We start from the raw sequence: 18,632 nt of genomic DNA on the forward strand, positions 1-18,632 counted from the left end.
ACAGACACAGCTTAAACCTTGCCTGCCTCTGTGCAGATGTAGAGTCCCCACGCTGATGAACAGCGGGACACGCACTGCCTGCCAGACAGACCAACACGAGTGGTGCAGCCGTGGAACAAGCAAGGACCACAGCAGGCACACTGCATTAGCATTCAATTAGCAGCCCTGTTGATTTAACGGGGCGTGCGTTGGCTCAAGTAATTGATGCTTGTGATAGGCAGGTCAGAGGAGGGCTGCCCTCTTCCCTTGGGCAGGGGGAAGCTGGATGCTCTGTCAGTGCCCATTCCCAGCATCCAAAGGCCCCATCTGGAATGGAGCAAACCGGTGCTTCCTCAGCACAAGGGGTGCAGCAGGGCTGGGCTTCCCCATGGCCGTGGCACTGAGCCCCCCACCCCCTCTGCTGCAGAGGTGCCCGCAGCCCTGCTGCAGGCTTCACAGAAAGCATTCATCTTGGGCAGGTGGGGACTCAGGGCATATTTATCCTTTTTAAAGGAATAAGCCCATAAAGAGGAAAGTACAACAGATTTAAGCATTTAAACACATTTCCATAACTGTTTGCAATGACTCCCAGGCAGCAGCCTTCATTAAGCTGGAGCTGAGGCTGAGAGCACCAATTAGCAGCATTGCAAAAAAAGAAAAGGAATGAAACGGCTGCGGTTATTCCCAGACAAGGAGTACTGGCCCAGCCTGATCTTTTATGCCTGGCTTTGCTGGGAATGATGGTAGGTCAATGCTCTGGGAAGGTGGAGGGCATGCTACCTGGGATGGGCAGCCAGCTCGGTCCCCCATGCAGCCGTTGCAGACCCAAGCCGGTCGGATGCACAGCACCGTTCGGCTGCTTGGGGAGGAAGGATGTAAAACATGGCAGTTGATCCTCACATCCACAGCCATAAAAGCAAGGAAGAAAGGAAAAAGAGAAATCCTGGCAAAGCACTGGTGGACACCTCCCTCGGCTCATCAGCCCCCAGGGGCAGCTGGAGGAGGCACAGGCAGCGGTGAACTCCTGCCCCGCAGGTCTCAGCAGCCGCTCACACTATTTTAGAACACGCTTGAGCTATTTTAAATCACATGGCAAATGAAAATTACTCTTTTTTTTTCCATTCATTCTGTGTTTTGGCAAATTCTCTAGCTTTATGCTGTGCAAAACAGTTCTACTGGTGGACCGTGGTGGCATGGCCCTGGTTGCATCCTTGCTGCCCAGCTCCCACCATGGGAACTGCTTTCTAAAAGCAATAAAATCCCTTACCCAGTTTTCGTTCCCACAGACCCAACCTGCTCGGCCTCCGTACAAACTTTGTCAAGTTTAGCCTCAGACTGTCAGCAAAGACACTCACCAGTGCAAAACACAAACCAACAAAAAAGATTAAATCATCTATTTAAAGGGTAAGTGTTATGGATTTTTTTTTAAGGGCCATGAGAAATTATTTTTGAGCACAGAGATCTTAACCATTCATTTATCCTGAGAATAAAAGTGGGAGAAGGGAAAAGGATTTCTTTTTCATTATTTGTCACACTGCCAGTACTGAAACAGTGTCTGAGGACTGCCAGAAGATCCCCTTTGATCCAAGTAAGTATTATTCTCATAAACATTTCAGCTCTACAGGGAGAAAACATAAAACCCCAGTCAAACCTTTCCACCATGATTCTATAGATAAATATATAGAAAAAAAAAAAGAAATCCTCTTCCTATACATATAAAAATACATAAACAAAATAAATCCTTTTCCTCTACATACAAGACTTTGCCATTCAAGGTACACACAAAAGCTTGTTTAAAAAGATGCTGTCGGAGGGATCCAGAACTGGACTGGAAAAAGCCAAGCCTGAAGATTAACATCATCAGCCCAACATATCACTCACAGTGAATTAGAGACATTAAAAAAACAAAACAAACCCACCCACCTACCCACCCCCTAAAAAAAAAATATAAAAAGATTCTACATCAGGAACCAATTTACTTTTGCTGCTCCACAGAGCAATCGTGCCCCAGGACCTGCAGCTAAATGGCTGGAGCTCACATAGCTGGAACAGCAAAGGAAGCAGCAGCAAACTTTAATGGCTTATGAAATTCAATTGAAATTGATGGTTGGAAAACTGAAACATTTAACACCCTACCAATTTAATGTCAGCACACTCATGTGCACGTACACACAGACATGGACCAAAAAAGGTGGGAGCTCATTTTCCACTTGCTTATGTGTCCATGACCCCACAGCACTCTAGGGAAGGAGACAGCACCCTCATACAGTAACTTAAACAATATATAAATATTTTAACACCTTCAGACCTTTTTCCACTGGAACCTTTAATATAAAATCCATCTTTTGTGAAAATGGCAATGCATTATTACAACCTGCCCCGTTCACTTTTCTGAAAGATTAGAAGCCACGTTCTGCATTTCATCAGTTCAGCTGGAGCAGGAACTCATAAACCATCCCTGCTATTTGAGAAGACTTTGAATACACTGTTTGCAGCTGATATACTTTTCCAACACAGATCTCTTTTGTTATGAAGCCTGTCTCTGATGAACAATAGAAAAATATTGTTGACAGGGGTGTACTTTTCCATCAATTCAAAAATATCATTTTGCAGAATATTTTCACAGCTCAGCAGAAGGTGGAAAGAAAGACAATATCAAGACTACATAAGAAAGGAAAAAAAATCATTATAATTAGCTTATAGTAGTTTTCTTGTTGGTTTTGGCTTGCTTAAATGAGGTTCTTTACTAGTTAGAGCCCCAATCTGACTTACAAAGCCTTCAAGCAAAATTCATGTTAATCAAAGTTTAACCTAGGTAGAACATTCAGAATTCGGCCAAAACACTTTAACAACGATGCTTATATTCACAAAGCAACAGCAAGAACTGCCAGTAATCCTAACATTATCACTTTTAAGTGCTCCCAGGTGCACGGTCAGTCAGATGCTTTGGGATCCATCACCCCGACTCAGATGCAAGGAAGGAACCGACACATCCTGGCACGCGTCACCCTATTATTTATTGAGCAACTTGAGGCACACGGACGCTGCTGGCTTCCAGAAGGACCGAACCACTGCAAACCACCGCTCTGGAGTATCTATGACGCCACTACCATCGGGAGCAGGTGGGGGATGTGTTCATGCGGACACTTCACATAACCACTGCTGTAATTGTGCTCGCTCCCGTGTGCTGCACCAGTTGATTCATGGGTAGGCTTTGATGTGCAAATTAATCATTATAACTTTTAATTGAGCTAATGTAAGCATCATATGTTGCTAATTACACAATGCAGGAGAAAAAAAATATTGCAAATGAATTTAACTGCTTAATCTAATCAGGATGGCAAGTTGTGTTTTAATTACAAATTGTTGTGTAGCAGCAAAGCATCTGCTGCAATTCAATGACTCCAGTCCCAAAGCAAAGCCCTGCTGCGTCTCACTCACATGCTCAGCGTCCAGCTCTGCTCACTGTGGCCCCAGCCGCCCCCCAGTGCCGCAGCCTTTGCTGGGGATAGTGGGTGTATTCCTCCAGGGGTAGTGGGGACACACCACCTGCACCTGGCTTGCAGAAATGCCCACCCTGAACACCTCTCCCCTGGCAGCCTCTTGCAACAAGGGCTTCTTATGGACACCTTCAAGCCTGCCATGTTCGAACCCCACCATTTGTAACCCCTCTTTTAATCTGAATGACTGTTTCAACATGTGGAGGCAGAAATCTCTACAATCTTCCTCCAACTCAATGCCTGTCAATTCACATAAGCAAGAATCAAGCAGCGCCTTTTCAGCCTGTTCCCTCTATCTCCTTACAGTTAAGGGGACAGGAAAAATAGGAAATGCATGAAAAAATAAAATGAGATTACAAAACCAAAACAAACAAAAAAACCCAACAAACACAAAACAAACCAAAAAACCAACCCACAAACCACTCCTGGACTTTCTTATCTGAGGTAGTGCCTGGAGCAAGTTTTTACAACCAAATTAAAATCCCTGAATATTGTGGGCTTTAATGGAGACACTGATACAGCCAAGCAGCTACAGCATGGCATAATGCATCACCTTGAGAATGTATTACTGTGAGATATGTGATGATGACAGTGTTCACCGTCCGACTGTACCTGCGGCAAAGAAAAACATTCACTTGCTGATAACTCTGCTGGTAATTAACTAGAGAGTTTCAGGGAGAAAAGAATACCTCCCAAATGTTATGCGAGATACACGGTATCTAAAAAGCAAAGGCAATCTATTTTTTCTTATAATATTTTTTAATTTGATACAGCTTCTACTTGTCAAAAGGAGAGGAAAAAAAGCCTCACAGACTCTGAGCACATTAATGTGCTTTAGATTTTGCCAGTTACCCACATTAAAGCAAAAACCTGCCGTATTTTTGTTGTTTTTTTTTTAAACACCAGGGGGCTGATTACTGTGAAATGATCTTAGGTTTCTCCCACTAAGTGGACAGATGGATTGCTACTTTTGCAACTTCTTTTTTGCAGCATTGAATTTGGTTGCTGGCAGGAGTCTCCATTTCAGCACTCCCCAGCATCATTTCTCTCCTGTACTTGCCATCTCGCCTCCAGCCCGAGGCTGGGGTACAGAAGAGGTTCTTTGCATGGCACAGGGATGCGCGCACACCCCTGAGACAAAGGCTGCACCTCACCCAGTCGGCATCACCCGAGCCCTGGACCTCTCTCGTGCCCGCTGGGGGAGAGGGAGTGGCACAGGCACACCAGGGGAGAAATGCCACCAGTGCTAGCCAGACCAAAAATGATCTCTCTCCAGCATCCCAGCAACACATTGGAATTTATAGGGTTCTGCAAGGTGACAAGGAAACAAAAAGCACTGCTAGACAAAACCCATCTCCTTAAGTATTTTTTAAGAGAGAACTTTTACAAAGTGAAAACTGAAACACTTGTTGGCAAATGTCATCCCTGCTACCCTGACAAACACAGCGAGCCCACTCACATCGTAAGCCACTCACAAACGGTCATGAACATTTTGGGTCTTTGACCAGCAGCTGTTGTGTTTGCAACCCATCGTTCTCAGAGGCAAAACACAGTTGGTCGGGAGAAGAACTTGGAAGAAACTCCCCAGCGTGCAGGGAAGGGAACTGCTCATTCAGAAGGTGCCTTCTAGGAACTGATCCCCTGAGGGGACACAGCCCCACGTGCCTGCTGTTGGGCATCCTCCCGCTGCAGCCCAGGGTCCTGTCCCTTTAAGACAAGAACGAGGGACAGAAGAAGGAAACACTCAGTTTGATCCGAGGAAGTAAAAAAAAAAAAAAAAAAACCACGAAAAGCAAACTCCCAGGAATGACTAAGCACAGAGCCAGGCGCTGGGCTGGCTAAGGCAGCCACAGAGCATCCCCAGATCCACAGCACCTCCAAAGGTATGCCGTACAGAAAAGCCATTGCTTGGGGGGGGAAACAAACCCAAACCTAAAATTAAGGGCCCGAATCTTTAGCAAGCCACATGGACTGCCTGTGAGTGCTGTTTATAAGCATCCCCACCTGCCCGTAACTCCAGCTGATGCACAGATAGCAGTATAGGGGTCTATAGTTGTTTATCTAAAGATACTGTCAACCCATCACTTGTCTGCTCTCAGACAAACCTTTCACGATAGCCACTTACTTTAACCCTGAAGTATCTGCCTCTGCTCATCTTCAGGAAGAAGCAGCATAGCAGAGAAAGAAGCACGCAATTCCCTGTGATCTGAAAGCTCACTTTCTAAATCAAATCAATTTTTCTAACGTAATTTGCCTAATCTAAATCACTGACCCATGCATTTTCTCACAATCCTCTGACAAGGGCTGCACCAATTGAAGCAAAGCTAAAACACTTCAGCCAGACCAATTCATAGAAGTCTTTAGAGGAATTCTTTCATCGTTGTAATTAATTCTTTAAGTACCACAGTGGGATGCTCTGAATTCAAACCCAGTCCAAGGAGTAATGATTACACTAATGGGAGAAGCTGTGCAGTAAATAAATGCAAGCGCCCTGCTGAAAGGGATTGTTTTCAATAGGAGACTGCCATTCGGAGAGATAACAGTGTTTTGGAGATAGTAACTCAGATGATGAAGTCCCACAGACTGGAGTCTGATATGGCAGTTCCCAGACCCCACACACCTAACCAGGCTGAGCGTTTTGACAGATACCTGTTAGAGCTGGGGCAGATCCTTCTCTCAGCCCATTGCTCACGATGGCCATGATCCCACCACGATCACTGCCTCAGACACAAGCCCACACAGCCAGCTGAAACGGCAGCGATACGGGGTGGATTAAGCCAGGCCAGCTGCACACCCGCTCCTCACCGAACCTTCAGCTGGGGCTGAGCATCGGCCACGCACCGGGAGCAGCCCAGAGAGCTGCAATTTATCAGCAGCTTTTTACGAGCATTACACCACAGGCACACTGAGGGGTTTTTGGCCACAATGAAAGTGAGCTGTAGTGTCAGATGGGGCTCAGTGCTGGGGCAGCGCTCACAGCCTCGCAGGGACCCTGCATCTCACAGGCAAAGCCCTCACATGGGGCATTCAGCCAGGGGACATGGGGAGCTCAGCTGCTGATACACACTGGAGACCTGGCCTTAGTGGCACCACCAGGCACAGGAGGGTTAGTAGGGACTGCCATGCAGCAAGTGAGAAGGTGTGGGGACAGAGCCTAGGGGACTTTGGGAAACCATCGAAAAGTTTGCTGGTTTGGTGTAAGAACCAAAGCAACGGCTTCTCTTTGACTTTCCCTTTTTGTTAATTGCAATAAAGCCTTCTAATGCATTTAATGTGTCGGGCTGCAATACAATTAGAGAAAAGAAGGAAGCTATTTTAACTCTGGATGGGCACGATGCTGTGCTAAGACATAGCAGAAGCTGCACCCAGGAGGTGATACTTGTCAAAGCCCTGCATCCCCCGGGCTTACAGCAGACATTGGCAATCTCATTACGACACTAATAGTGTTGTAAATATGGAGGGGTGCAATAAGGTGTGCAACATGGACATTTGGGTTTTAAAAGGGCACATCTGAAGAATGGCTCCTCAGTGCAGTCCCTGAAAAGATGTCCCAAATCCCCATGGGCTGCCCAGCTCCATCACACCAGGGAGGTGATGGGGTGGGCACCATGGGCTGGACTCTGCTCTGTAGGACAGAGTCTACAGAGTCTTTGATTTTAGCAATAAAGAATGGTAACTCCACCTCTTCATTTCTGCTTAAGACTTCTCCCAACAGTTTTAACAGGCTGGTACAAATCACACTCAGCAAAAGAAAGAAGTGTGAATTCAGCCCTTCCCTAGTAGCTCATGGCACCCAGCTCTGGGGCAGCCTCAGAGAGCCCAAGCAGCCACCCACATGCCTATGCAGCACCCAGGATGGGGCTTGGAGATGCCAAGCAGCTCAGCCCCCAAAACAAGCTAGGGCCAAGACATGGAGGAGGAGATGGTGCCTAAGCAGCACTTAGCGCACCAGGGCCAACGGGCTGGCCACGCCACCTCAAGCAGCCTCCCATCCAAGGTGAGCCTCACCCCTCAAAGAGCAACAGCGCAAAAGACAATTAAAAAAAATCAGCTGTCTTCAAAAAATAACCCCAGAGCCCAGCTTCACCCACTACCTCTGATCTCCCTGCAAGTGGGTCTCTAGCCATGAGACTGCTGCCCTGGGGCCCCTCATGGAGATTATGGGAGAGCATGGACCACATCTTCGATGGTGCCTGCTCTCTTCTCTAAAGCCCGTTGAGATTTACAGATGGAAGAATGATGAATGATTAATATTTGAAAAAGAAAAAAAAAAATGTGTCAACCGCAATAGAACTCATGCTATCTTCTGTTTTTCTCTTGCTTGTTTCTCTTTAATGAAGTTGAGCTTTATTTGCACCAGTACTCATGCTAATATCTTTCAGTGGGCTACTCCTAAGCAAAAGACAGGAAATGAGTAACTGAGCTGTGTTTTTTTTAAAAAAGGAGAAAACCTTTGTATATTAATTCTCACAGCTGTCAGAGATGAGGATTTAATAATGTTAGTAACTAAGCTACTCCATTATTTCCAAACACCTTGGAGGAGAATGTCTTAGTGGGAGATGAATTAGATAGTGTGACTGTAACTGCCTTCTAAGTATTTTCAGAGAATAATCTATGGCTCATCATCACATGCACTTCAAGTTCTTGCCCTTTATTCTCCAAATAACCTCCAACTGTAGATGTATTTACATGCCAGGATCAGCTCCCTCTTTTGAGCGTTTCCCACGCACCGTTTAACCATTCATCCCCGGGTTGCAGATTTGCCTGGGTTTGGGTTTGGACAGGTGATAAGCATGGGAAGTTGTGGATTCCGGTCATCCAATAAACAATGGAATGAAGCAGAGAAGAAAAAATGTAGGCGGAATACGGGAGAGGTCTAATAGGCTGTGAAACGCTCTGCCAAGGGAAGTGGCAGAAGTCCTGCTGCCTGCATCCCTGAGAACCAGCCACGCTTAGGAACAGACTGTACCGAACAACTGTTGGAGATGGGAAAGACAGCTTATTTGCAACTTCTCCAGCTTCAATTCCCGTGATTTGGGGACGGCTGAGGCACATTGGCCTTCAAGTTTGCCCTGAAAGAGCTTTGCTGCTTCCAGAAAGCTTTCACCACCTCTCCAGATGCCTCTGTCGCCATATTTTAAAAGCCTGTTTCATTGCATGGGTCTGTGCTGCGTGCTTTTTGCACTCAACAAAAGACCACCGGACTTTCTATGTTTATCAGTCCTCCACCCCTGGCTCTCTAGGGGCCTTTCAAACTCACCAGTGACATTTCAGGCTGCCATAGCCTTGCAGTGTCAGGCACAGAGGCACAGAGAGCTGATGGCTGTTGTCTCTTGCCACACCAGGTGCTCACACCAACCAGGGACCACGCACGCATCCAGGCTGGCTCCTTCCAAAACTCATCTTGGGCTTGCTTCTTTTTCCATCAAAAATCTGGGTACCAAAGACAGTCAGCAGCTACCAACTATTTGCTGAGTTTCTAATTACTGCTCGTTGCATAGAAACCTGCTCCATCTGCTCAAGGGTTCCCTTTTAAGGTGCACGGACTCCATCTTTTTTTGGTGTGATTTCCATCATTTTTTTGAAGCTGCAGCATAAATGTTTGTTTCAAGAGCTGCAGCATCCATTAAGCAGCCCTTCCCAGCGTGGCCAAGGTCTCACTGCTAAGCAAAAGCTGTGGCTAATTGACAACAGCTCCTAAACTGAGATATAAAATAGTAGTGTCTGTCACTCATGCAAACAGCTGGCTTCAGCAGCCCAACTGCTAAATAATGTAAAACAGTTCATTTTTCTGACTCGGGGAAGATCCTTCATGAAAGGAATGAAAGTCTCCGGTGCTACAGAGCCATGCCCTGATCATTCCTGCATCTTAAAAATCTAACATTGCCCATAAAATTCATAAGTAACATAAACCCTGTTTCTTCCACTAGTCTCCCAATCAGAAAAAATGGATTTAAATCACCTGCTGGCAGGTTTATTACAGGGCCCACAAGCAGATAAGGTCCTGTGCACAAGCCCTCTGCACTTCACGGGAAATAAATCTCTGCTTTGCCATCTGTTTTTGAAATGTTCCCGTACAGGCAAAACAAAAAAAACCCCAAAGATATCTGCACCTCTAATTTAATCTTCTGAAGGATTTTATTTCTTGGGTAATGAGGATGACATTTCCCCCCTCTCTAGCAGAAACGCTTTTCCTCTCCAGACACCCCCCACAGGGCTCCCCACCCCCATGACCAAACTCTCCCAGCGCTGGGAGCACAGAGCACGCGTTACCTCTGTGCAGGTAAATGGGTTGGGGTGGGAACAGCTGCTTGGGCAGATGCACCATCTCCCACACCACCCCGGGGGCTGCTCCCAGTAGGAAACCCACCTTTGGAGCTTCCCGAGACCCTTCGCTTGGCCAGAATAAGGAGTTTGGTCCCTGCTTCTCCATTTAGCCCCAGTTTGAATTGCATCAGTGGGGTTTTTCCAGCATTTCTTTGCATCCAGGGCAGCTTTGTGGCACTACCACTTATGTCAAGCTAGAACTGCCTAACATGGGTGGGTTTACACCACCCCCTCCCTATAACCATACCTCTGCTCCCTGCACAGTCCTTAACCCTTGGGCAGCACAACACCCAGGGGCAGAAGGACATGGCCATGCAACAGCAGTGCCCTGAGCACCCTCTCCCCAAGACTTAGCACCTTTGACAATGGAAGCACACCTTTCTGCCATTGCAGGTCTCCTCCTCCACCACGGATGAAGTGATGGGGCAGAGCAGCTCCCGAGGGCCGGCTGGTGCAGGCACAGTGAGGTGAGCAGAGCAGGTTTACACACAGTTTCGAACAAGTCTACTCGGCAGATATCAGCCTAATAGAAACCCCTCTGCTCCTGCCTATCCCTTACTCCCCCAAGGCACCCCTTTGCTTCACCCCTGATTACCACCATCACCAAAAAAAATCAGAAAATACAGAGTTAAAATCAAATGCTACACCTCATTTTTTCTCTCCTTGCCTGAAGTTTCAAGAGACAAGATAGGACGTAATCGCCACTTTTAAAATCATCTCCTATGACAGGCAAATTGATCGAGTAGGGAGGTTGGGCTGCTTTTGAACTTGAACAAACTGATTTTCCATGAAAGATGGTGTTTACATTGCCTCTCAATAGCCTGCTGAAATATGCACACCTCTTGCCATTTCATCACCAAAATTTGGGAAGAAAGAGCATTTCGGGGAGGGGGGGAGGAGGAAAAAAGAAAGTGCACTCGAATCTGGAGCGCATCATAAATTCATGAAGCTTTCTGAATGCTGTCAGAAACAAACATGTTTATGTAAACAAAGAAAAGCTGAAAATGAGCTACAAGAGATTTTTTTGATAGCGTGGAAGAAACATTGATATTTACATTGCACCTGAGACTCAAGTCCACTGTGCAAGGCACTGTGCAAACAGTGAACTTCTTCCACACTGAATTTACCCACCGCAGACACTCCAAGCAGCACTTGCACTGCTTCCCATTGCAGCACCCTGCGTCACAGAGGGGGATGGAAATACCCAGGGAAAGCTGGATCCGAGCAATCCCTGTCCACCCCTGTAAGTGATCTCAGAGGACCTCTTTGCTTGTGGTTTCTGCCGGCCCATCCTCATGTGGGAACGGCTCCTCTGAAATGCCAGCTGGGAAACTTCCAGCAGCATGAAATCGAACCATCTTCCACAACATCTAGAGCACCACATGGTACCTCACACTCCCCAGCCTCCGTGGCACTTAATGCGAGATGTGACAGCCATAGTCGGGAAAGCATCTCTGTCACCGCCATGTGCCAGCACATCAGCTGAGCCACTGACAGCGGTAAGTGCTAACGCTATGCCAACAAATCAAGTCACCACTTGTCATTAACAAACATTAGTTGTATTTAGGCGGGGGGAGAAGGGGGAATCGAGTTCAGTTGATTTAATTTGTTGAGCTGACAGTATTTATTTCAGTGGGATGGCTGCTCATTCAGTGGGATGCTTACTAAGGCCAGAAAATTTCAGTTTCATTTGCTTTCCACAGGACATAGGAGATTGCCACCTCCCCGCTGCTCCCCAGTCACACCTCCGAGACAGGACTGGTTTGCAGCCACCTGTGTGAGCGGGACCCATTGCTCGGTGAAGCCACCTCTCCATCACGGCAAAACTCATGCCTTTGTTTTGTGGATTCATGTCCTCAGCCACTGAGGCCAGGAGTTGCAGCACCACGAGCTGTAGTCACCCAAGGCTATGAGCAGCAATGCCCTTTGCTTCCCCCACCATCCCGCAAAGGGACCCTCCCGGGACAGCAGCCTGGCTTCACAGCATGTTTCTGAGGAGCTACAAGGAAGGGCAGGAGGGCTCGGACTCCGCCTAAGGGTCACCAGGGTAGGAAATCTCCATCCCATCAGCACCAATGGGCAAAACCCTGTGTAGCCCAAATCACTGCCATGCTCCATGGTGCACAAACTCTGCTCTCCAGGTTCTCTGAAGCAAGGGAATCCTTGCCCAGAGATGCTGTGCACGCCAGACATCAGCCTGGGCTCAAAGAGTGACCAAACCCTGATGGCAAACCTATCACAGCAACTAAATAAGTGGATGCCATCTCTGGCTCAAGAATGCATCCTTGATCCAAAAATCCTTCCCGAGACACAAACCACATCCCAGTCTCGGCAGCCCTCTGCTCTGACCTCCTACAGCTGCTCCTGGGCTCACACCTTCCTCACCATGCTAAGCTGCTTTAAACACAGAGATAGTAGGGCTTGGAGTGCCTATCATTCCCCATAATAAAATACAGCAAATTGATTGTACCTTTTTTTTTTTTTTTTAATGTAACTATTTTGGCATTCAAACCTCAGGAGACTCTATTGATCGGCCAGAGTCAGGTGTCAGTGAATGGAGCTCTGCGACCAAGCCTGACAAATTGAAGAAACTAATCAAAACCCGAAAACAGTGAGTGATGTGGACTTCCCCGTTCCAAATATACAAAGGAGGCTGCAGCAGCCGTGACAGGAGATGCTGAAGTGAAAAACGCTGTACAGGGTAAGTCACACAGTTGCCTCCTGCATTCCCAGAGAGCCCAATGCCTATCGCAGCAGCAACGCATAAATCCAGAGCAGCTCCACTGACTTCAGAAGAGCTGCTCTAGATTTACACTGATGGGAAGTAAAATCAGAGTATCTCAAATATATTGCTCTAATGTACGCTGGAGCAAGAGGCAGTATAATAATTTCAGACTCCTCCCCCCACCCCACTATACCCCAAATCACATCAGTTTGGATGGTCATTGCATAAAATGTCGAGATCTGCACTAACATGGGGAAAATAACCTACATTTCAACAGTTTGTATGATCACACTCTGCAAATCTATTGTATAGTGGATAATACAGGTTTTTCATTTTTGTTCCTGAAGAGCCTCTGCATAAAAAGTGCTTCCATATTATGTACAGAGATACAGGGACCCGTAATAAAATAAGCATAATGTCTCTCCACCCACACCTCCCTGGAGTCTAAAAGCAATTCACAGGTCCTTCCTCACACAGGGATCATGACAGCCGAGTACATCTCAGGGGCTGAAGCAGTCTGCTCGTTCCATGCACTCTGCACGCCCCATCCCCATGCTGTCGGGCCCCCTGCCACCAGCAGCCAGCCCCCCGTCCCCACACCAGCCATGGGGCGTGCAGCACTGCCCGTGCACGGGTCAGGGCAGCGAGCTGTGAGACGGCACCAGGCAGGAAAACAAAACAGCCAGGGAGTTCATCCAGGTCATTCACAGGGTACCTGTCCATAGAACCTGGAAGACAGCTCCAGCGCCGCCAGCGAGGAAGGCAGCCAAAACCCCTGCCTAGATGCCAGCAACAAACGGGGGCCTGCTGCCAGTGAGAGACATCCTTGAGCTCGGCGTGAGCGGCCTTCGGCTGCCAAACATACACGCACACCCTCTGCTCGCAGCCACACGCATGCCAGCAGCCGGGCCGCCAGGGACCCAGGGACAGCAGAGTGATCTCTTAATTGGACCTTCACAAAGCTGTTGAGGGGACCTGCCTGCCAGGCGAGCAAATGCCACCCGCTCTGAAGAGGCTGGAGGAACTCAGGGGACGCAGCTTGCCCAGAGCCGCCCCGGCGGGGGGAACAGGGGTACAGGCGAGTACATAGGGAAACGTGGCAAGTGCCCAGCATGGCCGTCTGCGTGCGCGGGGAGATTTGTGGAGCTGGCAGCACCGCGGCATGACTCAGGCAGGTGTCTCTCCCGTCTGCAACAACCCCCACCAAGATGTGGTTCGTTAGCCCCAGTAATCCAGAACAGAAAGACGACTGGTGGCACAGCCAGCCACAGGAAGGTCAGCACAGCCCCGAAGGGAGGCGTTCCGGGCACCACCGCCACTCGGGAGAGCTTTCCCCAGATCCCAAACCACCTCTCCGTGCGCAGACATCGCTGCCATCCACCCCAGGGGTGGGACAGGGCAGGGGCAGCACTCTGCCATGGAAGCAAAGGGATGCTCCTGCCTGGGGAGGAGAAGGAGGCACGAGCTGGGGACGGATTCTTTATTCACAGCTCGAGCTGGAAGCGCACTGTGAGTTTCTATCACACGCGTCATGTGGGGAGGCATTCCGAGCGCAGGGGAGAGGGATGGGTACGGCGGTAGGTTTGCAGCCACAAACTGTTTCAAAGTAGGTTTCCATATGTTTAAGCACTCAGAGCGCTGGAAGAATTACACCCACATCCCAATCTCACCATGGTAGCTACCCACACAGGAGGAGTTGGGAGGGGGGAATATCAGAGAAAAGATTATCATTAATATGTCAAAGCAATAAAAAAAAACCACCAGGAAACCTGCTCCTTTGCTGCTCTTAATGCATTCCTCAAAGAAAAGGGGAGCTCCACGGGGTACAGGGCGCTGTACAGAAAGCCATCACTCTGCCGGGGCACTGCGGACCCCCAGGCAGCTCATGCCCCACTTCCCACGCTCAGAGCCCCATAACCCGCACCCTGCTTTCTGTGCCCTGCACCCCAGCCCCCATGTCCTGCTCAAGCGGATTTCCAGGTGCTCCGGTGGCTGCACACCCCCCCAGGGGAAGGCGGGAGCCAGAGGGCAGGGGCAAGCAGCACTTTTTAGGGTGAGCAGAGTGAGGACCCCCTTCTGCCCATCACGCGTGTGTGATCCCAAGGCTGATGCCTCCTTCCTAGCAAATTGTTCCTACTGTCCCTGTGGGCACCTTTCCTGAAACACTTCCCTACCACAATGCCTTCCCTGTGCCCTCCCCAGGAACGACAGCTGCTGCTGTTACACCTCCCACGGATGACTCCTTTTTTCACCTGAAATCCTCGCATTTAGGCATATTCCTACAGCCAAACGTGAGCATCGTCCTGAGCAGCAGTAAAGGCGAACGAATCGCTGAGCAACTTCAGCACCAATGCACCTTAATTAATTTGCTTTTAACAACCCCTATTTATTAAGAACAACATCTGCCAGGGAGCTCGCACGAGCAAGCGGAGGAAAACGTGCCAGGAGAGAAGTGAAGTCCTGTGACAGACTTTCCCAGCCCGGGGCTGAGCCTTTCCCCGGCAAAACCCGCACCCGGGGCCCAGGAGGTTCTGAGTTCACCTGGACGGGGCGGGGATAGATAAATAAAAGGAAAAAAAAAATAAAAATAAAAGAAAAAATAAAAAGAAAAGGAAAAAGGAAAAGGAAAAAATAAAAGGAAAAGGCGAGAGATGCTCCACGCCACGCTCCGCCAAGCCACAGGCTGTGCCTCCCGGCTGGCTGCTGTTAGGAAATGCCACCTCAGCGGACCGGAGGGCCTGATCCTGCTCCCCCCCCCCAGCCACGGACCCCTCCGCCTTACAATTAAGCGCAGGAAAGGCGGCCCCAGTTAATGTTGTACTGAAGGGATTTAACTCCTGTGCATCCCGTCCGAGGAGAGACAGGGGCAGCGGGCGGGGGAGCGGGGGTCTGGAGCCCCCGTGCAGCCCCAAGCCCCGAGACACCACCACCACCCCGCCCCCCCGCGCTCCGGGAAGCCCAAACTTTTCCTTTTTCCCCCCAACCCGGCACCGACCCGCCGGCACCGGCCGAAGCCGCGGGGGCAGCCCTGGCCACACGCGTTTTGAGGGGGCGATAGGGGACGACGACACACAGACACGAGGAGGCGACTGGTGGCCGCAGCGGGGGTGCTGCACGGAGGGGATGGATGGGGACAACTTTGTGCACCCAAGCGGCGGGGATCGGGGGCCTGCGCGCGTCCCACCCGCGGGCGCGGGGCTGGGGGCGCGGGGAGGGGGGGGACCCCGCCGCCCTCCGCGGCTTGCGGGAGGGCTGGGAAAGGGCAAGCAGCTATAAATAAAACCGGAGGGGGGGTAAAATAATTAATAAATAAAATAAAACCGGAGGGGGGGGTAAAATAATTAATAAATAAAAGGAGTTGGAAAAAAGGAAAAAAAACCACAAAAAACTCGAGGCGGCCGCGGGGTGGGGGTCGCGGCGGCCGCGGGGGTTACCTCGGCACAGCAGCAGCAGCGGCGCCAGGAGCAGCGCGGGGCCCCGGGAGCGCATCCTCTTTGTTCCATGCCCGGGAGTAGTCATGGTGCTGATTTATTTGGCGAGGGGCGGCTTACCGGGGCGGGGGGGCTGGGGGTGTCGCGGCGGAGCCGGTAACCACTCCCCCCGCGCCTGCCCGCTCCCCGCCGCTGCGCCGCTCCGTCCGCCCGCCCGGCCGGCGGGGCCCGGCACCCCGCGGGGGTGTGGGGGGGGTCCCCGCTCCCCCCGGCCCCGCGCTCACGGCCGCCCCCACCGCATCGCCGCTGGGGGGACACGGGCGCCGCCCCCGCCCGCCGCGGCAGCAGCAGCGGCTCCCCCGGGGCAGGCGGGCGCTGTGCCGGGGCTGCGGCGGCGCGGCCGGAGGGGCCGGGGCTGGGCCGGGCGGGGGCGGCGGGGCCGGGCTCACCTGGGGTGGCGGGGAGGGGAGGGAGGGGGAGGTGGGGCCGCGCCGCGGGTGCCCCTCTGCGCCCGGGGCCGGGGGGGGGCCGCACCGCCCGGACACAGGGCTGGGGGGGGCGGGGCGGAGGAGCCCCCCGGTGCCCTTCCCCGCGCGGCGGCCCGCAGAAGTTTCCCAGGCGGGGGGCTGAGGCGCCCCGGGGCCGCACCGCCCCCCCCCCCCCCCCCCCCGCCCCGAGCGGGCTGCGGGGCGGGGGGGTCCCCGGGCGGCCGCGCAGCGCCGGGAAGAGCGCGGCTCCCCCCTCGTGGCCGCTGTTGTCACTGCGCGGGGCTGCGCACAGGAGGTCGCGTCGCGCACCCAGAGGTGCGCAGGGCGGGAGGCAAAGTGCCGAGGGGGCCACCCCAGGGGCGTGCGGGGCGGCGCAGCGCTGCGCGATGGGGTGCGGGGGCAGCCGGGAGGTGCGCGGCGGGGGGCAGGGGTGCGAAGGGCTGCGCGTTGCACGGCCGCGGCCCGGCAGCGGCGCAGGGAGTTGCTTGCCCGCAGCCCCGGTGGATTTTGCCTTCAGAGGCGCTTCGCTGGCAAAGCCAAGTCCTGCCCGTCTTCGCTAGACCCTTGGATCCCAAAATAACCCGCTCCTGGAGCCGGCGTTTCACTGAAATAAACTGAGCCCTTTCAGAACTGGGTGTTGTTATCGTGATCGCCATAAAAACCGCGAGGTAGGAAAAGAAAAGGAGAGGAAAAACTAAAAAAACATCCCCTTGGGTGCTTCACAGCTTTGCAAACATGTCTCTGAGTTTGCTTTTTCTTTTTTTTTTCCCCTCCCTGCATAAACAAGCTTTTATGTAGTACTTGCTGTAATCTTGTTTGCCTCCATAACCACTCCTATGAATGTCATAAAAAATTTAAGTCTAATATTTTACCACTCCACACAAACAGAAACGTGAATAAACGCTCATATCCCGTGTCAGGAGCTAGTCGGCAGCATGGGAGTCACGCAGGCAGGAATCAAACTCGGGCTGGAGGAGCTGGGGCTGCACAGGGGAGGGGGGAAAGTATCAAGAGACCCCAAAGCTTTGGTTTCATCAAAGAATGTAAAACTAATAAATAAAAAAGCTGCAGTAATGAAGATCACCTTGCTGTCTGTGCTTGGTACTTGATGTAATCAAATGCAACTGGAATGTTTAGCTGCAAGTGGCACCTTGGTGGTCCAAAATAAGTTAATTAGTTACTTTATGGTCACCCCTGTTTCGTTCCCGGGGAGTGCAGGGGGAGTACTTGCCTTGCTGTGGGTGCACACGCTGCGCCCACCGCTGGTGGGTTGCTGCGGGGCTGGTGGCCCTGGGAAAGGGGTGGGTGACTGGGTGGGCAAAGGGTTGGGCAAAGGGCACCCCGAGGGTGCGCGCAGGAGGTTGCGATGAGCATCCCAAATCCACCCCCTGTGGGCTTTGCCCTGTGGCTGGGTTGCATCCCCTGGGGTCAGGGTGGGGGTTACAGGGGCCCAGGGCACGCATCCCTGTGAGACACCCCTCTTTTGCAGCTCCAAACCAGAGGCAGCCCCCAGCTGGAGTACGCTGGACTGGTGCCTTCTCTGGTTCCCCTCGTCTTGCCAGTGAGTCCTGCACACAGCCGAGGGTCCCTCACCCTCACGGCAGCATTGGAAAGGGGTTCAACTTTATTCCAGCATTGCTACATGGTTTTAAGTGTGATTTAATAACCAACATGTGAAAGAAAATCCAAAGTGAGAAATTTTGCTGACTGAAAAAGTGCTGACAAGGAACTGATCCTGCTCACAGGGGTCCAGGGGCACTGGCTGAGAGCTGCCCAGCCCCGATCCCGGTAGCTGCGTGTAGCACTAGACTGGGTAACACCTTCCCTAACTTCTGCTTAAGGTGAAGAGTAAAGCTGTACTGATTCATTGTGTGCTTCTCACAGCCAAATAAAGGAGTAAGGCCTCCCTGCTCTACAAAACGCTTTAATGCTTTTATGGTCTTTTAATGAGGGCTCATATCAGTCAGGTAAAAGTGAAGTGGAACCAAGGATTAGGTGATGTCTGCAGATGGTATGGAGGTTGCTCTGGCATTGCCCCCTCCTTCATCTTGCAGGTTGGCTCATTTGTGTTGGGAGAGAGCAGAAGGGGATTTTTGGGGAGTACAAGAAGCGTAAGGAAGAATTGTGGATGAATCAACAAAATAAACAGAGCTGATGAAGCGCAGCTTCCTCGTCAAAGCAC

The 18,632-nt window shown here is 51.0% G+C and overlaps 1 protein-coding gene across 1 annotated transcript in view; it reads right to left on the minus strand.

The window, feature by feature from the left end:
- The window catches only part of TMEM132B (transmembrane protein 132B), a 258,293-nt gene extending 241,976 nt beyond the window's left edge, over positions 1–16,317 (minus strand). Inside the window, exon 1 of the mRNA XM_037375321.1 lies at positions 15,966–16,317. Within this exon, the coding sequence (XP_037231218.1) occupies positions 15,966–16,050 (85 nt within the window). The 5' untranslated portion in view covers positions 16,051–16,317. The remainder of the gene's footprint in view (positions 1–15,965) is intronic.
- Between the last annotated feature and the right edge of the window lie 2,315 nt (positions 16,318–18,632).

Source organism: Falco rusticolus, chromosome 1 (assembly GCF_015220075.1).
Source record: "Falco rusticolus isolate bFalRus1 chromosome 1, bFalRus1.pri, whole genome shotgun sequence".
In the NCBI taxonomy this organism is placed as follows: domain Eukaryota; kingdom Metazoa; phylum Chordata; class Aves; order Falconiformes; family Falconidae; genus Falco; species Falco rusticolus.